Source organism: Berghia stephanieae, chromosome 2 (genome assembly GCF_034508935.2).
Source record: "Berghia stephanieae isolate SIO BIC M18660-M18661 chromosome 2, UCSD_Bste_1.3, whole genome shotgun sequence".
In the NCBI taxonomy this organism is placed as follows: domain Eukaryota; kingdom Metazoa; phylum Mollusca; class Gastropoda; order Nudibranchia; family Aeolidiidae; genus Berghia; species Berghia stephanieae.
In genome coordinates, this window is record NC_088361.1 from 90204685 (window position 1) to 90228815 (window position 24131).

The 24131-nt window shown below is 34.0% G+C and overlaps 3 protein-coding genes across 7 annotated transcripts in view; 2 read left to right on the plus strand and 1 right to left on the minus strand.

Moving 5' to 3' along the window:
• The window catches only part of LOC144965818 (uncharacterized), a 5017-nt gene extending 41 nt beyond the window's left edge, over window positions 1-4976 (plus strand). The window contains exons 1-3 of the mRNA XM_078901569.1: window positions 1-50; window positions 3744-4192; window positions 4805-4976. The exon at window positions 1-50 is cut by the window's left edge and continues 41 nt beyond it. Coding sequence (XP_078757695.1) covers window positions 3758-4192; window positions 4805-4954 — 585 coding nt within the window. The 5' untranslated portion in view covers window positions 1-50; window positions 3744-3757 and the 3' untranslated portion in view covers window positions 4955-4976. The remainder of the gene's footprint in view (window positions 51-3743; window positions 4193-4804) is intronic.
• The window catches only part of LOC144965817 (uncharacterized), a 37274-nt gene that overhangs the window by 3331 nt on the left and 9812 nt on the right, over window positions 1-24131 (minus strand). For 3 of the 4 annotated variants that reach the window (XM_078901567.1, XM_078901566.1, XM_078901565.1), the window contains exons 2-4: window positions 23478-23545; window positions 22060-22299; window positions 19580-20118 (exon numbers count right to left, since the gene is read on the minus strand). In XM_078901567.1, the coding sequence (XP_078757693.1) occupies window positions 19580-20118; window positions 22060-22299; window positions 23478-23536 (838 nt within the window). In that variant the 5' untranslated portion in view covers window positions 23537-23545. Of the gene's footprint in view, window positions 1-8166; window positions 8386-19579; window positions 20119-22059; window positions 22300-23477; window positions 23546-24131 lie in introns of those variants that run through there. The other variant, XM_078901568.1, reaches the window with a different exon arrangement.
• Window positions 6887-16984, plus strand: LOC144965815 (uncharacterized). Of its 2 annotated transcripts, none has more exons than XM_078901561.1 (12): window positions 6887-7330; window positions 7939-8139; window positions 8912-9013; window positions 9786-10029; window positions 10344-10597; window positions 11021-11193; window positions 11638-11792; window positions 12389-12508; window positions 13587-13735; window positions 14318-14521; window positions 15402-15497; window positions 16607-16984. In XM_078901561.1, exons 1-12 carry the CDS (start codon window positions 6896-6898, stop codon window positions 16850-16852), a joined length of 2379 nt encoding a protein of 792 aa, XP_078757687.1. In that variant the 5' UTR covers window positions 6887-6895; the 3' UTR covers window positions 16853-16984. The 2 variants fall into 2 exon arrangements, with proteins under 2 accessions (XP_078757687.1, XP_078757688.1); XM_078901562.1 differs by having other exon boundaries at window positions 6887-6952.

A 24131-nucleotide genomic window follows, 5' to 3' on the forward strand; every position in this document is an offset into this window, starting at 1 on the left:
GACTTCCTAAATAAGAAAGAACAAAAAAAAAAACAACTTGAGGAGTATCGGTTAGTTGGACTATTTTCATTCATATTCATCAATGTAATATAATATGTGTGACTCACCATCTCAAAATGGTATTATGTCGGCTACTTAAAACTGAATTCTAATCTCAATCTATAAAATTTTAGTAAAAATTTACGCCTTCAATGAGGAAAGTGAGAGTTGTTTTTATTTATTTATTATTTTTTTTTTTTGTTATTGTATTTTTTACATATTACAAGTCCAATTCATTCCGACATAATATCAGATTGAAGCTGTAGATCACATCTTTAACGATTAATAAAGTGTGACAAGTTTGTAATTGGAAATAGGCGAATATCAAGAAAATTAGTATCTCTACTTTTATTATTAATGATATTGTATTAGTTTCATTATTATATAATTTATGAACTTATGATGGTGGTTATGGTTGTGGATTGGTCAAAAGTTATCAAACGCAACTATTGAGCTCCCCCCCCCCTCCAACACAAATATAAATATTCAATGTTAAAGAAACATTTTAAAAAATCAATGATTTAAAAAAGCCAATCGTCTATGCCGAAACAGAAAGAAACATGATACATTAAATTTTATATCATAGATTCATGCTGTCAACCAAAATTATTATGGGCTCATTATTGTATTGGAAATACATTAAATCCAACGAAAAATAGCGTCCATTACAATAATGTTAAATCAAACCCTTAATTGCGTTCAGTTATCAGACCTGCAAATATAGAGCAGTAAAGTTAGGTGCCCCAAACGTAAACAAAGGTCGAGAAGCACGTGGCAAACCACGTGTTCCTGTCTTGACAGCTCACGTTCCAATGTAAATAATAGAAAAAAAATAACCTTTAAAATTTGGCTGTTAGGTGGCAAAAGAAACACATATTCATAAATACTCGATCATGCATCAAATAATGTCTAGATATGGATATTTTATGGAACAAAAGGTAAAATTTTCTAAAATTTATCAAAAGTTACAGTCTATCTATTTTTAGACCAGAGCAAATTATTGCGCTGGTGTGAACAAAACGAGAATTATTCGGAGCCTGATTTTCATAATAATTTAGCCTTATATTATTATTTCTGCAACTGTTAGATTTTATGTAAACATATTTTCAATACTGAAAGTGTATTGCCTACAACTCAAACTACAAAATTGGGAGACCTATATTGTGCGTAAATTATTCCGGTCCCTAACGGAAATCACTAGCAACTTGTTATTGTTTACGTTTGGGGCAGCAAACTTTACTGTTCTATACGCACGTCGGTCATGACGACATTATTGTTTAATCTATGTCTATATTTATGAAAAAGTTATAATCGATTGTGCTTAATCGAAAGATAAAGATAATGGAATGTAAACTTCCACCGTCAACGCCTTTCACAAAACGGTATTTGTTACAAATTCAAATGGTTTAGCTTGAGCTCAAGTGCTGCATTCGAGGTGATAAATCCATCAAAAATGCTTTTTTTTAAAAACCTCGTTTCGTAAGAAGTCTTCAGAATAGGAAGCTATCCCCTCACTGAGACAACTGGCGTAATTTCATAACTATTCATATATATATATATATATATATATATATATATATATATAATATATATATATATATATATATATACGAAGAATACCTGTTTCTAATGTTAAAATTTCAATTTCGCGTTTTAGCACAAATCCGCAGTGCACGCGATCAAACCGCCTATTTTCATGCCTCCTCCCAATTCTTTGAAGTGTCAGGTTCAATATGGGATAAAAACAAACACCCACCATTTTTTTTAAAAATCGGCATCTAAAATATAAGTCAGGATTCGACCCTGTAACTTTTGCATCTAGCAGTGAATGTGAGAGTGAACGAGACAAACCATTCAATGGACTTGCACGCAAGGATAAGAGGGGGGGGCGGGGGGGGGGGGGCGGTGAAGACCCGAAGATAAAGGACAGAGAGATAAGACGAATCCCTTAAAGCCCTTATCCCCCCAATGCAGTAAAACAAGCATAATAATGGGATCAAAATAAGGTTCATCAATCATAACCTGCATACACGGTTCATGTTTATAGTATAATGCACCATGTAAAAGTTTCTGAACAATTTTCGGCCCCCTCTCACCCCTTTTATTCAACAAATCGTCATATCTCCTTTATATTATTATTATGATTCTGATGCTGATGATGGTGATAATGCTGATGATATTAATAATAATAATAATAATAATAATAATAATAATAATGCTGAAAACTTATATAGCGCTATAACTCCGAGACACCAGACTCTAAGCGCTTAAATTGCAAATTACTTTGGCTGAAACATACTCATTCACACCCACAAGCACACACACACACACACACACACACACACACAACACACAACACAAACCAAACCTATCTTGCTTCTCATACCATCTACTAAAATCGAAACAAATATGTTTTAAGCGAACGTTTAAAAATAGACAAAGATTCTTTTTCACGAATGCTCTGCGGTAAGGCGTTCCAAATAGAGGGTCCGAAATGAGAAAAGGATCTCATTCCAGCATTTTTCCGAATTCGAGGGACAACTAGTTTTGTGGAATCACTGTCCGAACGTAAGGGGCGGGGTTTTGAGTATCTTTCAATTAGTTCTGAAAGGTAGGAAGGGGCAGTACCTTCAAGACAACGATACACTAAAACACAAGCTTTGAATTTAATTCTTTTCCCAACAGGCAGCCAATGCAGGTCATGAAGTAGAGGTCCGGCAGAGTCGCACCTATGCTTCATGAATACTAGTCTGGCAGCGCTGTTTTGGACAATCTGAAGACGTTTCAGATTGTATTGCGAAACGCCAAACAACAGAGCATTACGATAATCCAATTTCGATAGTACGAGGGACACAACCAGGTGCTTGGTCACATCCTCAGATATGAACCGTCTAATGGAAGCAATCTTTTTTAGTTGGAAAAAGAGAGATCTAACCAAATTATTAACCTGATGCTCCATCGACAGTCCAGAGTCTAAGAATGTGCCAAGGTTTTTCACTTTGTCAACAATTTGAATAGAGGCATCCCCCAACTTCAAATCTGTTTCACTTTTCCACTTCCTGTTCCCCACATACAGCACCTCCGTCTTATCATCATTCAGTTTCAGTCTGTTCTCGTTCATCCATTTCTTAACACTTTGGATACAATTTTTACTATTGGCTGATACTTCTTGTAAATTTCTCGTATTGGAAACGCAGTACAATTGCGTATCATCAGCGTATTGATGGTAAGACAGACCAAAACTTCTGATGATTTTAGATAGAGGGCCAACGTACAAAACAAAAAGAACGGGTCCAAGTACTGAACCCTGGGGAACCCCACAATCAAGAAAGATTTCCTCCGATCTATATTCATCCACCAATATAATCTGTTTACGATTAAACAAATATGACCTAAACCAATCAAGCGCTGCACCAGACACGCCATAAGTAATTTCAAGACGTTTGAGAAGAAGATTGTGATCAATAGTATCAAAAGCAGACGATTAATAAGAATAACGATGATGATGATAATAATAATAATAATAATAATAATAATAATAATAATAATAATAATAATAATAATAATAATAATAATAATAATAATAATAATAATAATTTTCATTGGAGATAACGTTATAACTATGACACGTATTATAAAAAATACTTTTATAATAATACAGCAATACGTCGGAAAATACTTCAGTATTGTCTATTTCATTTCAGATTCAACCGTAACCATGGAACCACCAACTGAATTACTTCAGCAGGCGCTGGAGACAGGCGACACCGAGAAGGTCTCCGAGTTTCTAAACACGATGAAATCAGACGACACGCAAACACTGGCGGATCTCGCCAACTTTGTTCTTCTCATTTTGGAAAAGGCAGCATCAGGCGACGAGCCTGTGGCCAAGCTTCTCCTCGAGACAGCGGGCAAACTAGCGCTGAAAGACCAAAAAGGCCTGAGCATTTTGGACCATCTGGTCAAGTCGGAAAAGGGCGGAAAACTCGTCAAAGACGTTCTGATACAGCCGCTGTTGCTGTCCGGCGATAATCAAATGATTTTGGAACAGATGGCGATGTCCGGGTGGTCTGATTTCTCCCTCCAACTCCAAACAGATACGGAAGTACCAGAAGAAGCAAAGACTCTAATTGCTACACTTACTGACCAGAGAGTAAGTTGATAAATTTGGTAACCTATTGAAAATTTACTGAAGAAGAATGCAAATTTTGTTTGGGGGGGGGGGGGGGGGGGAGACAAACCAAAACCAAAATAAACAAAACAAAAATATCAAACACAACAAAAAAAAAAAAACAAACAAAACAAACAAACAACAAAACAAAAACAAACAACAAAACAAAAACAAAACAAAACAAAAAATACAGGATAGAAGCAAGAGGAAAGTCTCAGATTATGTTTTTATTTATTTATTTATCTATTTTTTTCTTGTTAATTACAATACTATCATTTTAAACGATCCACTGTCTCTAAGCAAAATGAGCCGATTACCAAAACGATTAATTCAAAATGAAAACGATCAGAAAGATATGAAATTTTGTCTTTTGCACTTAACCAAAAAACAAAAACAAAACAAGACCAGGTCTATTCTACTCAACGAACCATGTCAAGTTGATCCAAGTGTTATATCATTTTTGAATAAATTCAATTTTCAGCATTGGAATCAACTCGACATAAAACCGTTTTGAGACGTTAGATTAAATATATGTAAAATACAAGTCGTTTTATGAATAACAACATCTAAAAAATACATTCATATTTAACCCAGATCAAGGCCACCCTGATTCAAGCAGCAATTCGCGATGGAAGACTAGAAGACGTCCAAACGACGTTAACAGACCCCAAAATACTCAAGACGGCTGGGATATCAGGGTTGTTTCCTTTGGAGCAGGCGGTAAACACCCACCATTTTTTTTAAAAATCGGCATCTAAAATATAAGTCAGGATTCGACCCTGTAACTTTTGCATCTAGCAGTGAATGTGAGAGTGAACGAGACAAACCATTCAATGGACTTGCACGCAAGGATAAGAGGGGGGGCGGGGGGGGGGGGGCGGGGAAGACCCGAAGATAAAGGACAGAGAGATAAGACGAATCACTTAAAGCCATTATCGCTCCAATGCAGTAATACAAGCATAATAATGGGATCAATATAAGGTTCATCAATCATAACCTGCATACACGGTTCATGTTTATAGTATAATGCACCATGTAAAAGTTTCTGAACAATTTTCGGCCCCCTCTCACCCCTTTTATTCAACAAATCGTCATATCTCCTTTATATTATTATTATGATTCTGATGCTGATGATGGTGATAATGCTGATGATATTAATAATAATAATAATAATAATAATAATAATAATAATGCTGAAAACTTATATAGCGCTATAACTCCGAGACACCAGACTCTAAGCGCTTAAATTGCAAATTACTTTGGCTGAAACATACTCATTCACACCCACAAGCACACACACACACACACACACACACACACACACACACACACAACACAACACACAACACAAACCAAACCTATCTTGCTTCTCATACCATCTACTAAAATCGAAACAAATATGTTTTAAGCGAACGTTTAAAAATAGACAAAGATTCTTTTTCACGAATGCTCTGCGGTAAGGCGTTCCAAATAGAGGGTCCGAAATGAGAAAAGGATCTCATTCCAGCATTTTTCCGAATTCGAGGGACAACTAGTTTTGTGGAATCACTGTCCGAACGTAAGGGGCGGGGTTTTGAGTATCTTTCAATTAGTTCTGAAAGGTAGGAAGGGGCAGTACCTTCAAGACAACGATACACTAAAACACAAGCTTTGAATTTAATTCTTTTCCCAACAGGCAGCCAATGCAGGTCATGAAGTAGAGGTCCGGCAGAGTCGCACCTATGCTTCATGAATACTAGTCTGGCAGCGCTGTTTTGGACAATCTGAAGACGTTTCAGATTGTATTGCGAAACGCCAAACAACAGAGCATTACGATAATCCAATTTCGATAGTACGAGGGACACAACCAGGTGCTTGGTCACATCCTCAGATATGAACCGTCTAATGGAAGCAATCTTTTTTAGTTGGAAAAAGAGAGATCTAACCAAATTATTAACCTGATGCTCCATCGACAGTCCAGAGTCTAAGAATGTGCCAAGGTTTTTCACTTTGTCAACAATTTGAATAGAGGCATCCCCCAACTTCAAATCTGTTTCACTTTTCCACTTCCTGTTCCCCACATACAGCACCTCCGTCTTATCATCATTCAGTTTCAGTCTGTTCTCGTTCATCCATTTCTTAACACTTTGGATACAATTTTTACTATTGGCTGATACTTCTTGTAAATTTCTCGTATTGGAAACGCAGTACAATTGCGTATCATCAGCGTATTGATGGTAAGACAGACCAAAACTTCTGATGATTTTAGATAGAGGGCCAACGTACAAAACAAAAAGAACGGGTCCAAGTACTGAACCCTGGGGAACCCCACAATCAAGAAAGATTTCCTCCGATCTATATTCATCCACCAATATAATCTGTTTACGATTAAACAAATATGACCTAAACCAATCAAGCGCTGCACCAGACACGCCATAAGTAATTTCAAGACGTTTGAGAAGAAGATTGTGATCAATAGTATCAAAAGCAGACGATTAATAAGAATAACGATGATGATGATGATAATAATAATAATAATAATAATAATAATAATAATAATAATAATAATAATAATAATAATAATTTTCATTGGAGATAACGTTATAACTATGACACGTATTATAAAAAAATACTTTTATAATAATACAGCAATACGTCGGAAAATACTTCAGTATTGTCTATTTCATTTCAGATTCAACCGTAACCATGGAACCACCAACTGAATTACTTCAGCAGGCGCTGGAGACAGGCGACACCGAGAAGGTCTCCGAGTTTCTAAACACGATGAAATCAGACGACACGCAAACACTGGCGGATCTCGCCAACTTTGTTCTTCTCATTTTGGAAAAGGCAGCATCAGGCGACGAGCCTGTGGCCAAGCTTCTCCTCGAGACAGCGGGCAAACTAGCGCTGAAAGACCAAAAAGGCCTGAGCATTTTGGACCATCTGGTCAAGTCGGAAAAGGGCGGAAAACTCGTCAAAGACGTTCTGATACAGCCGCTGTTGCTGTCCGGCGATAATCAAATGATTTTGGAACAGATGGCGATGTCCGGGTGGTCTGATTTCTCCCTCCAACTCCAAACAGATACGGAAGTACCAGAAGAAGCAAAGACTCTAATTGCTACACTTACTGACCAGAGAGTAAGTTGATAAATTTGGTAACCTATTGAAAATTTACTGAAGAAGAATGCAAATTTTGTTTGGGGGGGGGGGGGGGGGGGACAAACCAAAACCAAAATAAACAAAAAAAAAAAAACAAAAACAACAAAAAAAAAAAAAACAAACAAAACAAACAACAAAAACAAAAACAAACAACAAAACAAAAACAAAACAAAACAAAAAATACAGGATAGAAGCAAGAGGAAAGTCTCAGATTATGTTTTTATTTATTTATTTATCTATTTTTTTCTTGTTAATTACAATACTATCATTTTAAACGATCCACTGTCTCTAAGCAAAATGAGCCGATTACCAAAACGATTAATTCAAAATGAAAACGATCAGAAAGATATGAAATTTTGTCTTTTGCACTTAACCAAAAAACAAAAACAAAACAAGACCAGGTCTATTCTACTCAACGAACCATGTCAAGTTGATCCAAGTGTTATATCATTTTTGAATAAATTCAATTTTCAGCATTGGAATCAACTCGACATAAAACCGTTTTGAGACGTTAGATTAAATATATGTAAAATACAAGTCGTTTTATGAATAACAACATCTAAAAAATACATTCATATTTAACCCAGATCAAGGCCACCCTGATTCAAGCAGCAATTCGCGATGGAAGACTAGAAGACGTCCAAACGACGTTAACAGACCCCAAAATACTCAAGACGGCTGGGATATCAGGGTTGTTTCCTTTGGAGCAGGCGGTAGTGTACAACAACGAAGATGTAGTAAAACACATCCTGACAACATTCCCAGAGGCCTGTAGTATCCAAGATGGCGTAAGTAAATTTCCGTTACGACGTACTACACATTATTAGGTATGGCACTGTTCCAAACATTATGCAAGTCCGATAACCCAAATTGTTATGGGCTCATTGTTGTAATGGAAATACTCTTAAACCAACTTAAAATAGTGTCTATTACAACAATGTTAAATTAAGCCAATAATTCCTTTCGGTTATCAGACCTGCTATGTGTTGCACATTGAACAAATAGGACCCATTGCCTCACTTTGGTGTAATGAACTAGATGAAGAAAATTGAATTTAAAGTTAAAATGGTAAGGATACGGACATTCTTGTTATTATTATTATTATTATTATCATCATCATCATCATCATCATCATCATCATCATCATCATCATCATCATCATCATCATCATCATCATAATAATAATAATAATAATAATAAAAATAATAATGATAAAAATAATAATAATAATAATAATAATAATAATAATAATAAATAATAATATAATTATTATTATTATTATTATTAATTAATTAATTAATCAATGATTTTTTTTTTAAGTTTCAGAAATAAAACTCATTCCTCTCAATGAAGCTATTTACATTAGCTCAAAAATAAGATTAAAATTCAGCTTCCCGACATCATTCTATTTTGAGAGGAATTGGTCAAAAATTATCCATGCCAACACTTCAATATAGAATACAACTACCATTACAAGCTGATCACCATTACAATATCACACCCAAAACAAAACAATAAACAACGTTAGTTGTTATCATCGTGCCTCTATTATAATAACAGATGGGAAGAACAGCTCTCCACTACGCTGCGGGATGCGATGATGGGGGGAATCTATACCAGATTCTCAAAGAGGCGGGCTCAAATGAAGAACAGGAAGACGCGGTTTGTATGATTAGATTATCGCAATTTTAAAATTCTAATTGCCTTAGAGAGAATGATCCTAAGGCATGTAATTAATCAAAAAAGATAAGCATGTGTTGTGAATGGAAACTGAAGTTTCCGCAATTCTAGAATTCTATTTACTTTAGAGGAAACAGTCCGTGACAAAGTGACTCACCAAATAAGACCAGCACATGCCATCAATGAAAATAGAAGTCCCCACAATTCTAGAATTCTGTTTACTTTAGAGGAGAGAACACATAATAGCAACTCACAAAATAAGATAAGTATTTTTGTGGTGGATGAAACTAGGGGAATCAGTAGATCGGCTGGTAAAACAGTCGCCCTGCTAGGACAAGGATCGGTATAATTGGCCTCAGGTGTGGTTGAGAACTCTTCTGACCTTCTATCCAAGCAGAAATAATTAGTGTTAACCTGATTTCTGGGATCAGGCGTAAAGTGCTTTGCGATAGATAGACCGGCATCCTATCCATAAAACAGCTTGCAATTGTTACGGCCCATTTAACGATACGGAAATCAGGATTTATTTCGACTCAGTGGTCCTTATGATCGTGAATAAATAATTTTTTAAAAATGAGTAAAACTAAAATGTCTGAGAAGTTTGCTATTTATTCAACCATCTGATCAAAAACAATTGTTGAACATAAAACCAAACTATAGGATAAATAAATAAAACTGTAGTCAAATGCCTGTGGGAGATGAGCGTATAATGAACACATTTTTCAAATGAATTTTAAAACAAATCTTTTATCAGGCGGGCAACTCTCCAAAGTATTATTCAGAGCATCCGGAGAAAATTCAGGCCTCGGAGATCAAATCAACGTTAGAAAACCTAATGAAAGGAGGAACTAAGGAAGCCTCGAGACCAGCATCTGGAAATGAGAAAGAGAGCAATGCAGATGCAACAAGCCAGGAGCCAAACAATATTGAAAACGAACAGGCGGAGTCCGATCCCAAACCACAACCAGAACCAGAACCTGAAATTCAAAGAGCTGCTAGTAAGTACATACCTGATGGCCCCACCTCTCTCTCTCTCTCTCTCTCTCTCTCTCTCTCTCTCTCTCTCTCTCTCTCTCTCTGCTTTGCAATTCCTCTCAGATGACCCGGGTCCATGCCCCACTTCGCTATTTCGTTTTTTAATTTTTTTTCTTGAGCAAGAATCTTAGCCCATATTGGTCTTTTTGCCATGTCAACACTGCAACCGATGCCCATGTTATAAAAGACACATTTCTGTTAATGAGGAATAAAGGGAATTTCATCCATTTTTCTCTAAAACATTTATTTTAAAATCTTCTACACTATTTGTCGATAGCCCCACCAAGACCAAAGACACCCCCTGGTCCTAAAAAGGTCAAGCCCGTACCTATGTACGTCCGATACGGGGGTGCAAATCAAGCCCAAGCTCCACCCCCTACCACGATGGACGGCAAATACATTGCCCAGCACTTGGGGACGGCTTTGACCTTGGCTCTGGCCGAGATAGCCGAGAGAAGACCATGGGATCCCATAGAGTACCTTGCGCAATGGCTCTACGATTACCACAAGAACGAGGCTTACACTAAACAGGTTTGTATGAATACCAGATTGAAGCGCCGGGTCACATAATACATTCCTAACCCCCCCCCCCCCAAAAAAAAAAGAAAAATCGTTCTAGAATACCTAGAGTTTACATAAGTAATGAAGTGAATTCTATTGCCCGGCATGTTATTCATTTGTGCGGTATGGGACTAAGAGGGACACACAGTTGTGAGTGGTTTGAAATGAAAGCTAAACAGCGAATTTAAAGTTAAAATTATCAAAAATAGACATTTTTGTTTTGGTTTAAGCAATATTTCAAACTGTATGCATTCTTCACAATGGAACAGTAAACTTAGCCTAAATCTCATATCTCTAAACCATAAATTAACTTTTCCACATCCAAATTATTCCAACGTGATACCGTTTAGAGACGGCATTTCCACATTTAAAATATGTCACGTTTATCCACAGCAAGAGGACATGCTGAAAACTATCCGTGAAGCAGAGGCGAAGCAAAACGAAATTGAGGAACTCAAATTCAAACGGAAGGAAGAACTCCTCAGACTCCAGGAAGATGAAATGAGGAAGCAGAAAGAGGAAGAGGAAGAGAAAAGGCGACAGGAGTTAGAAGAACTTCAAAGGAGGTATGATGGTGAGATTATCTACTGGTAATATAATGCGGATAAATTCCAAACTCCAAAGTTTTAAGTTTCACTGATAAATTAAAATAGAAATAAGGCAAATGGAACGATTTGGGGAAAATAGTAATATAGATGAATAAAACAATCAACCAAACAAAAGGGATGCCGTCCGTAACTAAAAGCATTTGAGAAAATAAATGCAACAAACTTACTGATGAGATTAAATGATTCATAAGGAATATACACCTTTCAGAAAAAATAGGGTCGTTCAACGGCATGCAGTGGTGATGACATATTTATTTATATTGTTTAAAGCATAGCGCCTTTTAAAGCTAAGTTGACGCTCGATCAATGGCAAATAAAATTGAGATTTAGTATAAATAATACGCAGTAAAATGGACTCCGTGAAAAAATAATAATTTGATTAAATCCTATCTGAAAATCTAGCAATAAAGAAGCCGCTCTGGCCCAGAAACCACAACTACCGACCGTAAAGGAGGACGAGGAAGCCGAAACCGAAGCAGATGTGGATGATGACCCTAGTGTCAAGGACAGAGACACTGATGGACTAATAGAAATGCACAAGCTTGCTTCCCAACCAGGTAGGTTCGAGTTTTGAAAAATTAGCAATCAAATAATATTTTACGGACACACATAGGCAGTATAATGACCCATAGTCTGCTTTCAGGAAGTGTATTATTTCCTTCCACCTCCAACATTACCAAAATTGTCAGTGATTGTTAGTGCTATGCTATGATAACGATGTAATATAAAGGAAATAAAGGTCATCTGAAAGGAAATAAATATTTCGGAGTCGGGAGGCAAAACCCGAGAGCCAACTAGTACGCTGAGCAATCTGGTCACTCCACTACTACTACTACTACTACTACTACTACTACTACTACTACTACTACTACTACTACTACTACTACTACTACTACTACTACTACTACTACTACTTAAATGTTTTGTTTTACTTGTGAAATAATCCGTAAACAAAATCAATAGTGACAAAAGAAAAAAAAAATAGATACAAATAATAATAAATGACATTGTCGAAGCTTGATAAAAATTGCGGGTCTACACAAGAGATAGTTTTGATCCCTTATATTTTTTAACTTTCAGAGCAACATATAGTGTAAACGTTTTTCCCCTTAAATGATAAAATGGTTTGGGTTTTTTTTTCTCTCCAAACCAGATATCGATCTCAAATCTCTCATAGATCTGGGCTATAGTGTAGCAGACAGGGACATCAAAGGACGAACCGCTAGAGACATTGCACAAGAGGCTGGGCGCAAGGAGACAGTCCAGGCTATAGGTAAGAGATTAAAAGAGTGGAACTGAAGTTATGCCTTGACTATAATGCAAAAGTTTCTGTCCCTTCTCTCTGGATAACTTAAAGCTTAATATACAGTATTACACAAGAGCCAAGGCATATGGAGACAATTCAAGCTATTAGTAAGATAGCAAAAGTTTTTGCCCCGTCTTTCTGGATAACTTCATGTCATAAGTAAAAAAGTTTTGAATAAAAAACAAAATCAAAGGTGAAAAACAAAAGGTGGATTGAGTTACAAGCTTTATACTGCCGTACTCTGAAAAAAAAACCAAAAAACAAAACAACACACACACACACACACACACACACACACACAAACACATACATTAAAAATTTTGGCCACAAAACTCGTCTTCCAAATATCGAACGATTGAAATGACCCTCATCATGGCAAATACTCTTAAACCTGGGGCTTTGCAACATCAATAGACATGTGGATGAAGAGTTTTCAGGCCAAAATTAAAAAATACGTGTTTGTTGTCCCCCCCCCCCCCTCCCCCCCATAGTAACGGCAGTAGGAAGTTTACAATATATTGTTACTTGTGTCTATTGTCTTTATCACTACAGAGTAACCCATCGCGGCAATCCGTTATCATGTCAGAATAAGCTTGATGGAGAAAATCGAGCGTTAAGTTCTAATTATCAGAATAGAATTTTGTTTTTGAAGCTGAAAAGCAAACCTTATTATCATTAAGGGCAGCGTGGCTCAGCGGTACCGAGCTCCATCACACGCCGCTGCACTATGTGGCTTTGAGCAATTCACCTCGCCCTAACTCAATTTGCGGCGCTGCATTGCGGCTGACGCCTGGGTTATTTCAGTCTTCCCTTGGAATAGACCCTAGAGACAAATTTCCCCTATGGGATGAATAAAGGGAATTTTATTTTTTAATTTTTAATTTTTATTAAAGATGGCTTTTTAAAACTTTAAGTCAAATTCTATAATCAAATTTAGAATTCAGTTTTAATCGTCGGGTCACACTAACATAATATTGATATGAGACGAAATGCTACAATTGAAAGAATATAATCTGATAATTCTTTTTTTTTTTCTTCTCTCCAGACAATTACACGAAGCAGCTCCTTTCAGACGGTATTGTCAGCACACTGGAGAAGATGGTGCTGGAGGGCTATGACGACATAGAACTTTTGGCAGACGAAAATCTTCCAGAAGTGACTAAAAACTTTTTGCAAAATCTAGGAAACCTAAAGGTACCGTATTGATATTAACAAATAACATTATCTGGGATTTAAAAATATCGAATTTGAATTGTGAAAACTGTTAACTGTAAATCACACTTGTGCTGCTTTTAATTTTTTTTTTTTTAATGCTGTACTTTCCCTATATTCATTCATATATTTATATATGAATCATTTCATCTACAAACTTATATCTTTATTTTTAAAAAAAAAGAGAGAAGAAAATAAAGAAAAAACAAACAAACAACCCCAACAAAAAAAACAAAACAAAAAAAAACAACAAAAAACAAAAACAACAACAACAAAAACAAAACAAGCAAACATAACCAAACAAAAAACAAATTATATCTATGGCATAAATTGAATGAATATATTGGTTTTCAGAGTGTCGTTGCAAATTTAAATTAGGGCTTACAGTTGGTGAGAAAGTTATAAATGACAAAGAAGCCCATTATATCAAACTTAGATGTAACAGCATAAATTATCAGAAGGTATGATAATATATCGGATAAGAATCTATATAGCCATTTCATCCCTTTGGTGCTTTAAAAATGAAAAAGACAAACTGATGAAACGTTTTTTCTTTCATTATAGGAAAAAATGGCGCACATCACAAAATTATCGGAGACCGGCAAAGATGATGAGGTAAAAGAGGTCCTTGAAGCTCTTCCACAGCTAGCACAGATGAAGGACAGAAGTGGTCACTCACTCCTGCATAGGGCAGTTGTTTGTGATAATGTATCCGTGGCGGATTATTTATCTTCCCACCATTCTAACCTCCTTCAAGCCAGAGACAATGTAAGTGTCGGCCTATAGTTACAAGTTCTACTTCCATGCTATATATATATATTCCATATATATATGCTTTCTAAAGGAGGTAAAAAAAAAGAGCCAAAAAAAAAAGCACACGAAACAAAAACGAAACAAAACAAAACAAACAAACCAAAACATTTAAAACAATAAGAGATGCTGATATCTAGAAGCTTAAAATAAATGGACTTATAATTTGAAAATAGGGCAAATTGTCTTCAAAATATAATTCGAAGAAAGACCTAAACAATATCAGAGTCAGCAGAGCGGTTGAGTTTCTTGCTCCAAGAAGAATTCAAGACTTTCGGGAGATTGAGATGTTTTACACAGTCAATCTTCCCGCCCCCATTACACAGCATATGAATTTGAAGCCAAAGATTTTACAAAACACAGTGAAGTCAGTTACAAAATTAGCTTTTGTTTTCATCCAAAAACTGTGTATGATTAATGATAGCTTTGCATATTGTCATTGTTCAGTACAAATTTTGACAGAAAAAAAAAACATGATGTGTGACATTTAAAAAAAATGAAAAAGACAAAAACAACAACAAAAAATACAAAAAACAACAAACAATCAAACCAAAAACAAACAAACCTCTAAGCGCCCCCCCCCCCCAAAAAAAAAAAGAGGCCAACAAAATAAATTTTTAAAAACCCACAAAACATCAAAAAACAAACAACAACAACAACAAAAAGACCCTTTCACAAGCAGCCAATTAAATTATTAGCAGCCTGTCTTCAATCTTTAATATTCATTCACCAACTCCCTTGAATTACTCATTAATGATTTGATTTTTCCTGAAAATTATCAAATATATTAATTAAAAATTACTTATAAATTTAAAACGCTATTTATGTCAAATTCCAGAAAAACCGAACACCGCTCCATTATGCCCACAACAAGTCAGAAGACATCGCAAAACTTCTAATAAACAAAGGAGCCAAACCGAATTCCAGAGATGTGGTGAGTTAGAAGCACTGGTTTGAATGTTGTTGAATATTAATGGGGATTGGGGTTGGGAATTGTCGGCAAGAAATTTCCATGATCTTCTTTTTTGACAAAAAAAGTATTGACACGGAATATATTTTTATTTAAGCTACCTTTTACTGCTATGTCTACATATCATATAACATATGCACATTGTACAATATATTATATAATATATTTTTATGCATTAATATTTATTTTATAGATGCACTTTTATTTAAATCTTCCTACCTATACGTTAATAAAACTACGGAAATACATTTAATAACCCTTATTTTTTAGTAATTGCAATTCACGTTAGTAAAACCAATTTCTTTATGGGTGATTAAAGTTTATTCATTTATTATTTCATTTCTATTTTATATTTTATCATTATCATTACTATTATTATTATTATTATTATTATTATTATTATTATTATTATTATTATTATTATTATTATTATTATTATTATATTATTATATTATTATTATTATTATTATTATTATTATTATTATTATTATTATCATTATTACTATTATTATTATTATTATTATTATTATTATTATTATTATTATTATTATTATTATTATTATTATTATTATTATTATCATTATTACTATTATTATTATTATTATTATTATTATTATTATTCTTATTATTCTTCTTCTTATTATTATTATTCAAGCAATATAAATACATTACTACTCTGAGTAAACCCAACCCTTTCTCTGGTGTGAAATGACATTTTTTTGGGGATATTTATGAAAACATTTAAATCACAGAAAGAAGCAAGTACTTGGAGAAGCAAACAAATTGTATGATCCAATCTCTTCTAAGCTACTTAAAAAAGCAAAACCTGATTTTTAAAATTTTTATCTGATCTATTCCCAAACGCTGTGAGCTGAAATGAAGTTAAATCGATCCATTCATATTTTTATTACAGAGACAATGCAATTGACTCTTGTTTATTATAGAGGTGATCAGTTTTCATCCTATTCCTTTGACATGCTATTAGCAATTAATATTACACAAAATTGTGCAGAGTCTGTGAGTTAATGACTGAACCACACTTAAATAAATGATTCATTATTTTCAATTCCCAGTACAAGAAACTCCCGGCATTTTACAAAGACAACCCTGTTGATGATGCCCTCTCTGAGTCAGCAACTGTTGCAGATCCTGAATCGACCATGCAAGAACAAACGAGCACTAACAATGCAGATCAGAGTTCTGAAAATATCGGTGACCCTGAAACAACACCTGAAGCCAGCTTGCTGGCCACCACTAGTATATCAGCAGATCAAGAACCGCAAGCAACTTTGCCAGAATCAGAACAACAAAAACAATAATGATATTAATGGCAACAACAGCAGCATTAGCTTGTACAACAAAGAAAGTGGCAGTGGCTACTACAACAACAGCACAAAGAAATCAAATCTCTGTAATTAAAGATTACAGGATCAACGACAACAACAATATCACCATCATCAGCAATAAAATCATCAATAATAACAACACCAACATCAGTAACACCAAAAAGATCCATATTAAAAATGACAACGTTGGCAGAAATGGCTGAATGAAGAACAAGATCATGATTAACTAGAAAAGACAGTAAAAACAAAAGAAACTTATTGACAACGACAACTGTAAAAGTAACATTGCTGACAGCAGCAGAAACAGCAATGAGGTGACAAGAATAAGAATAAGATCAAATATCTCTCAATTCCCAAAAATGAATAACAAATGCAAACAAATATCAATTTCAAAAAAAGAGTCAAAGCTGTAGTGTACATAACCAATCAATTGCCAAAATATAATTGTGACTCAAAGTGTCAAAATGGTATCATGTCGGGGTGAAGCGGATATCAAAAAGTCTATGTAAAGTTATAGTGATCAGTAATTTAAAACTTTGGATTTTAAGCAGTTTACGAAACTATATTCATTAAGTAAAACAAATAAACTTTCATATTTTTGACTATAAATTCTATTTTGAGCATCAATACTACTCCTACAAAATACTATTTTCAGACAATGGGTCATAATCTTTGTTGGATAATAATATAACAAAAAACTTTGCTGACCCCATACACTTACTTATATCACCCAAATAATAATTTAAAAAAATAAAGAAGTTTAAAAAAAACCATTAGTTGTGCAACTCTAGAAACTGAATCAAACTCTCCCCTGTGTACATTTAAAAGATGACATTTTAAAACCAGAATTAAAATGCAGCCCTTCTACTTATGATGCCATCATGAATTGAATCATAATACTTTTGATATGGATATTTTTGTATACATTTTTATTTCATGTAATTTGTTTAAACAATGAACTGCGCCATATTGTAGTAGATTTCTAAGCGCCATAAAAGTTGATGTTTTACATATAAATTGTTATTTTTATCCTCTAGTTTGTAAAATTTAGAAATAGATTATGACTCAATATACCAATGACTTCTGTCGCAAACCGTTAAATTCTAAGAATACACAGTTTTCTAAGTTTACGTCGATATCATTCTTCAACCAATGACTATATGTATTGATTAAAATTTTACAATAAAAATGTTTAATTTCTAACATGTGATGAAACCGTTCATATCCATTGCAACCTTTATCTTGTTGGAAGTTAATTTAATCTCTGCATAGTTGGAATTTCGTGTGTTGAACGGTTTGCGACCAAAGCCATTAATATTTCTTTCATGTCCTTTCCAATTTGTATAAAATCAAATTTTTAAAATTTGCGCTGAGATCCAATCATAGTATTTTCTTTTAAAAATTTGTTTATTGATATAAATGTAGTACAATTCATTTATGACTTCATTTTCCTGTAGTTTGAAAAACTCTTTATGAAATAAAACCTTGCCCAATTGTATCAGATTTTTATATAAGTAATTTTGAGAGTTAATTCATATCTAATCTAATAATTTCCATCTAAAACTAAGTATTTCTTTCTTTGCTGTTTATGATTTCAATAAAGTTAATTTGACAATTGAGTATTTGTTTCATTGTTTTGATTTGATCAAATCCATGGTGAAATTATTTATATTTATTTAAAGATATCCCAGACTTCAAAAACGAAAAAAAAAATTTAAAAAAATAACAAGTCACCCACAACACATATATATGTAAAAGTAGCAAGCCAGGAAACATGGAGAGAACTGAGAAATACTGATACAAATGTTGACTGGAACTTTGGATGATAAGTTAATTATGGTACGCTTACACATCAAATTCGATTCTTCACCGATTCACTATCGAAATTCTCTAGATTTTGAAATCTAAAAAGTATGAAAAGACTCTACAAAGATAAGGCTGTGAACAAAAAAATATAAAGCTTAGGTGTTTGTATCACTATGGAATTAAGATTTTCAAATCTGAAAAAAAAACTGTATTATCCCATGATACTCAAGGCAGGCGTATGTTTGTAAATTGAGTAATAAGGGTGTACTTTTTCATTCCAGACACAATAAAGAAAATGTGGTCTATGAATTGAAATTAGCCTATGACTTTGACCCTATCAATAATCTGGGTAAGTGAAAGTGAAAGAAAGAAAGTTAAAAACAAAAGGAAAGGAACACTGCCCACCTTTTTATAGAAGGATTTCACAGGTCACATGTATTCTCAGTAAAAGTTTTAAAATAAATATGAACATTTATATGGGACACCTCCACAAACTAACCATGTGCAATGCGCTTCACATTGTTTCATTTATTCCCCCAGTAGGCCATTTGAAACCATATTTCCAATTCATACAGTACCAGTCACCTGAAAAGTGACTTTTTTGTATTAACACTCTTACACTGATCACTGCCTGTAGCCAGGTACTCATTTACACCCGAGTTAAGAGAGGTAAAATGTATAAAGTGCCTTATCCAGGGCCTCAACACTGGGATCAAAATTTTTCATGATCACTGTCATCCACATGGTCACTGATCATGCTTAACACTGAGCCACATGCCACACAATACTTATACTGTCTGACCAAGTGTGAAGAATGGGGAAGGGGAACACACTTTAAGGTTGTGCACTTATTAGGGAAAATGAAAAAGATTGAAATTATTGAAAAAAACTTACCTATGACTTTACCAGACATGAAACCATAACTGTTTGGTGCTGACTTTGGGCGATTCTTTGCTTGTTTTAGCCACCTTTGAAAACATTCTTCGGCCCGCTGTTTCCTCTTTTCTTCATGCTCTTCAATCTTCTTGCTCTCTTCTTTAACCTGTTGTTTCTTTTGCTTTTCTTCCTTCTTCTTCATATCCGTCCATAAAGAAAACTTCTCAATAGCTTTCTGTTTTAATTCCTCCTCAATTTTTTCTTTTTGTTGTTCAGCTTCTTTGATCTTCGCCTTTTCCATTTTCTTAGCAAGGTGCTCTTCTTTATTTTTCTTTTCTGTCCAAGACTTTCTGACAACCTCTGCCTTTTGCAATTTGATGAGCTTTTCTTGTTGTTCTTTATCTTTTTGATATTTTTCTTCCTTTTTCTTTTCTTTATCTTGCTGCCTCTTCTGTCGATCTTCTTTCTCTTTGTGAATTACCCATTTTTCCCAAGCAGACAAGTTGCTGTTATTCGAGATATTTCTTTTATATGGACTAGAGTCTCTCCCTTTTTGACTGAAAAAGGAAATTAACAGGCTTATTAGCAAAATAAGAAATAGCTTAAAATTCCATAGAATGTGTTTAATAAAAATAATACAGTCGACTCTGCTAATCGCACACCCTCTGGAGTTCAGGTTAGTGTGTCGATTAAGCGGAGAAGCTAATAATAGCATCTCAGCACCAATTTTGAAGTGCCTCTGAGTTTTTTACGGGCTTAGGATCGTCTTGTTCAAGACATGGCCTCATCAGAGGATTTTTTTTGTTTCTTTTCTTTTCTTCTTCTTTTCTTTCTATGTTTTATCAACAACTAAATGTGACATTAATGTGAAAATAGTAATCATGAAGCATAGGTTGCTCTCTATTCTGTGCAAGCTGTTTATAAACCCTTGTCTCCAATGTCGCCAATGTTCGTAGATAATCTGTAACGCATTCTTCTTGGATGAAGCGATGTAGTTTGTCCATCATGTCAGGGGTACTATCATCTGTTGACAGTTAAAACTTCACTCCCACATACATACACACACGTTATCTCACTAAAACATGCGAACACGACATTTATTATTACTCTTATAATGTTTAGATAATTTTCTCCAATAAGATAGAATGATGTAGGGGCGATTAAGTGGAGAAGGTGTGTGATTAAGCGGAGAAAAAAATCAGTTTTTCAAAAATGTGTAGCATATAACCAGAGTGTGTGATTAACCGGAGTCATCTGTAATAATATTATAATAACAGAAATAATAATAACAACAACAATAATAATAATAATAATAATAATAATAATAATAATAATAATAATAATAATAATAATAATAATAATAATAATAATAACAATGATGTCTGACCTCGAAACTGGGAACCACTCTAATTGGGAAACCCAGAAATTTTCTCTCTATATTTTACCCATCAAATAGGGAAAATGTCCCTGACTAATTGGGACAATATTGTCTGAGCCTGACCTTCATTTTGATTATTTCATTCCAACCTTCTCTATTTCACTGTGTCAAATAATGCATGAACAAAAACAACAACAAAATATTACAAAAGAATAAAAAAATAAATAATAAATAATAAAACAATAAAGAGGATTGAGAAATAATTCTAAATTTATTTTTCTCCAATGCAAAATGACAAATTCAAATGACAACATTCCCATATGAGCAAGATGCCTTTCTTTTGTCTTTTCCATTTAAAAACAAAAAATGAACGCAATAATGATGGGCTGGTTAATTTCCCTCTTGACCTCACTAACAAGTTATTACCTCCATTGAATCTTAATGTGAAATGGAAACTTCATTATAAACTTCTGATAACAATGATCTAGACTTAAAATTATTCTTTACTAATAAGTATATTCTATAAAATGAAACTGAATCTAAATATATATTATTTAAACTCATCTGAACTATGAAGTATGCTATAAAGTATACATTGTGCCAACATGGAACATTGTGTGAAAGTATTAGTATTTATAACCATATTTTAAAATAAAACAGCAAGGGATTGTTCAAATGCAGTTTCAGTTGCAAAAAAGAAAGCAAGAAATAAAATTTCTGGAAAGTTCAGAGGGAGAACAATCTTCAACTTCAATTTTGAATATTTCCGTAAAACCTGATGATTTTTTTTAGAAAAGTGGCATCTGTGTGATGGGTGAATGCAGATCTGGTGAAAAGTACTTTGAAAAGGATGAGTATTTAACACCCTTCTATCCAACGGATAGCAACAGAAAATAGGATAAAATTGAGCTCTCAGCCTTGAGATGACTTCTGTTTGTTTATATTTTTCTTTATTTTCCCCATAATGTAAATTTTGTCATTTGGAGATAAAACTCAAACTTACTACTTGATTCAGATTGTGGTTTGTTAGCAGACATCATATACAAATGACTAAATAAGAATTAAAATGCTACACATGTGATTAATCATATTTCTGACATCATTATCCAACCAAACTTACTTGTTCCTATTTGAATGTTCCTTTCTAATTATTCGTGTTCTGTCTTTATTGTCATGTTCAATTTCTGCATTTTTTTCTTCAGCATTATGTGACATGTCTTTCTCCAAGTCTTCATCTGTCAAACTAGCAGTATAACTATCATGATCAAGCAATGATGTTAGAGATTCTGTAGAACCATTTGATTCAAGTGATCTTCGACGGATCTTTGCCATGGCATCTGGATCTGGGATTTGCATCCATCTATATGAGAAAAGAAAGAGTAAAAAAGGAGGCATTTGATTTAAAATAGGGATAAAGAGGCAACCAGGTTTAGTAAAATTGCATTTTATTATCTTTGTTTTTTTCCCATGTCAAACATATAAAACATAAAAAAAAAAAGAATTAAAATCGACCTAATTAAAAATAAACGATCTTATATAATATGTAATAGTTCACTCAAATGCCATTGTGGTTGTAGTACCGTATTAACAGAATTAAAAAATAATTATTGGGTCACCAAAATCCATTTCTTTATATAATTAGAATGGAAACAGAAAAGAAGAATGTTTTTGTCTTTTAAAAAGAAGAATGCATAGATTTTACTGGAAAATGCAACTATCTTGACATTTAACAAATACCTAGAAGGAAACTATATCATCTGACGAAATGGAAATTCATGACAACTTAATCTCTAATGGAGGAAAAATGCTGGCATACATTGGCTTCCTTTTAAATAAAATACGTGCAAAATCATGGAAGGTAGGCAATGATGCCAAAATGAACTGATAATCAAGGTGTCAGCTGCAGTGTAGCGCCGCCGTGAGAAAAAGGGGCTGAATTTCTTGATCAAGAATAAAAAGAGATCCTGAAAACAAGACTCAAAACCAGGACATCCGGGTGTAAGTGCAATGTCCATTCCATTTGGCCATCCCATTCCTCCAAATGAGTGAATTAAAAAAACAAAACATAAGTGCACTTCTCCAAAACTGACAAAAAGCTTTTATTTGAATTAAAATAGTATATTCTTTTAGACAGTGGCTCAGCCTGTCGCAGCCAGTTATAATGCAAATAACTTCGAATTGAAAATGGAAGCAACTGTTATAAACATGTGACAGACAAGTCGGTACCCACTTCATTCATTGCTTATATGTATTTTTTGCTGTTCATGGCATTCATCTCACTTCAAGGTCATAATCGCATCTATTCAATCCTCCACCATGAATAACAAAGTTAGATTTTTATAATCTCATTAAGCCATTATGATTAAAATAATTTTAAAAAACTTTAGATACTTAAACATCGATGCCAAATTTGTCAAAGATTTTGACCTGCCTGAGACAACTATTTGACATGACACAGTATTTTTGGAAACATTCCTGTCAAGAGCAACATTTTCAAATTATTACAAACTAAATTATCATTATAATAGAGTGAATTACCTTGGCTTTGTGACTGTTGCAGTGACAGGTCTAGGCCGTCCTCTCATTGAAGTCTGCATGGTCAGATCCTTTGGAAAATATAAAACAAAACATCAATTAAAAAGAAGTAATCTCTTTTCTGACACTCTGTATATCTATCTCTTTTTCCTTAACTAGATAGACAAAAAGTTAGATAGCAGGTTTTTGTTGAGCACTCTGAGAAATATAATATGACTTTATTCCTTGCCATTGCGTTAATCTTGTCTGTTATTACATTCCTGTTTTGAGCATTCTTGGTTCATTATTAGTCTCTCTTGTCCTTTTCCTGTTATAATAAAGTATAAAGCATACCCAGTGTATTGGATTAAATGTGTTTTAAGTGCAATATTGTTACCTTTCATTTGCAACATTGATTTTACTTCTATCCCTTGGTTTACACAAGCCGCATACACTCCATAGATACACATGAATACACAAACCCCACACTATGACAATGCAGTGATCTACATTAGGTCCAAGTTTTAAATTCTGTTAAGAAAGAAGTTTCACCGATGGAAAACACTATGAACTTCTTGTCAGCATCGTTCAAATAAACTAATTTCTTACAAATAAAAGACATTAAATTCTATGTATTTTTGTCTGTGAAAAATAATATATACCATGATGAAAAGTCTT

Bases quoted from the DNA above. Each gene is read 5' to 3' on its own strand.
- LOC144965815 (XM_078901561.1), top strand. From the start codon at position 6,896: ATGGAACCACCAACTGAATTACTTCAGCAGGCGCTGGAGACAGGCGAC. The intron at 13,736-14,317 runs GTACCGTATTGA...CTTTCATTATAG, and splicing joins AAAATCTAGGAAACCTAAAG to GAAAAAATGGCGCACATCAC. The intron at 15,498-16,606 runs GTGAGTTAGAAG...TTCAATTCCCAG, and splicing joins AACCGAATTCCAGAGATGTG to TACAAGAAACTCCCGGCATT.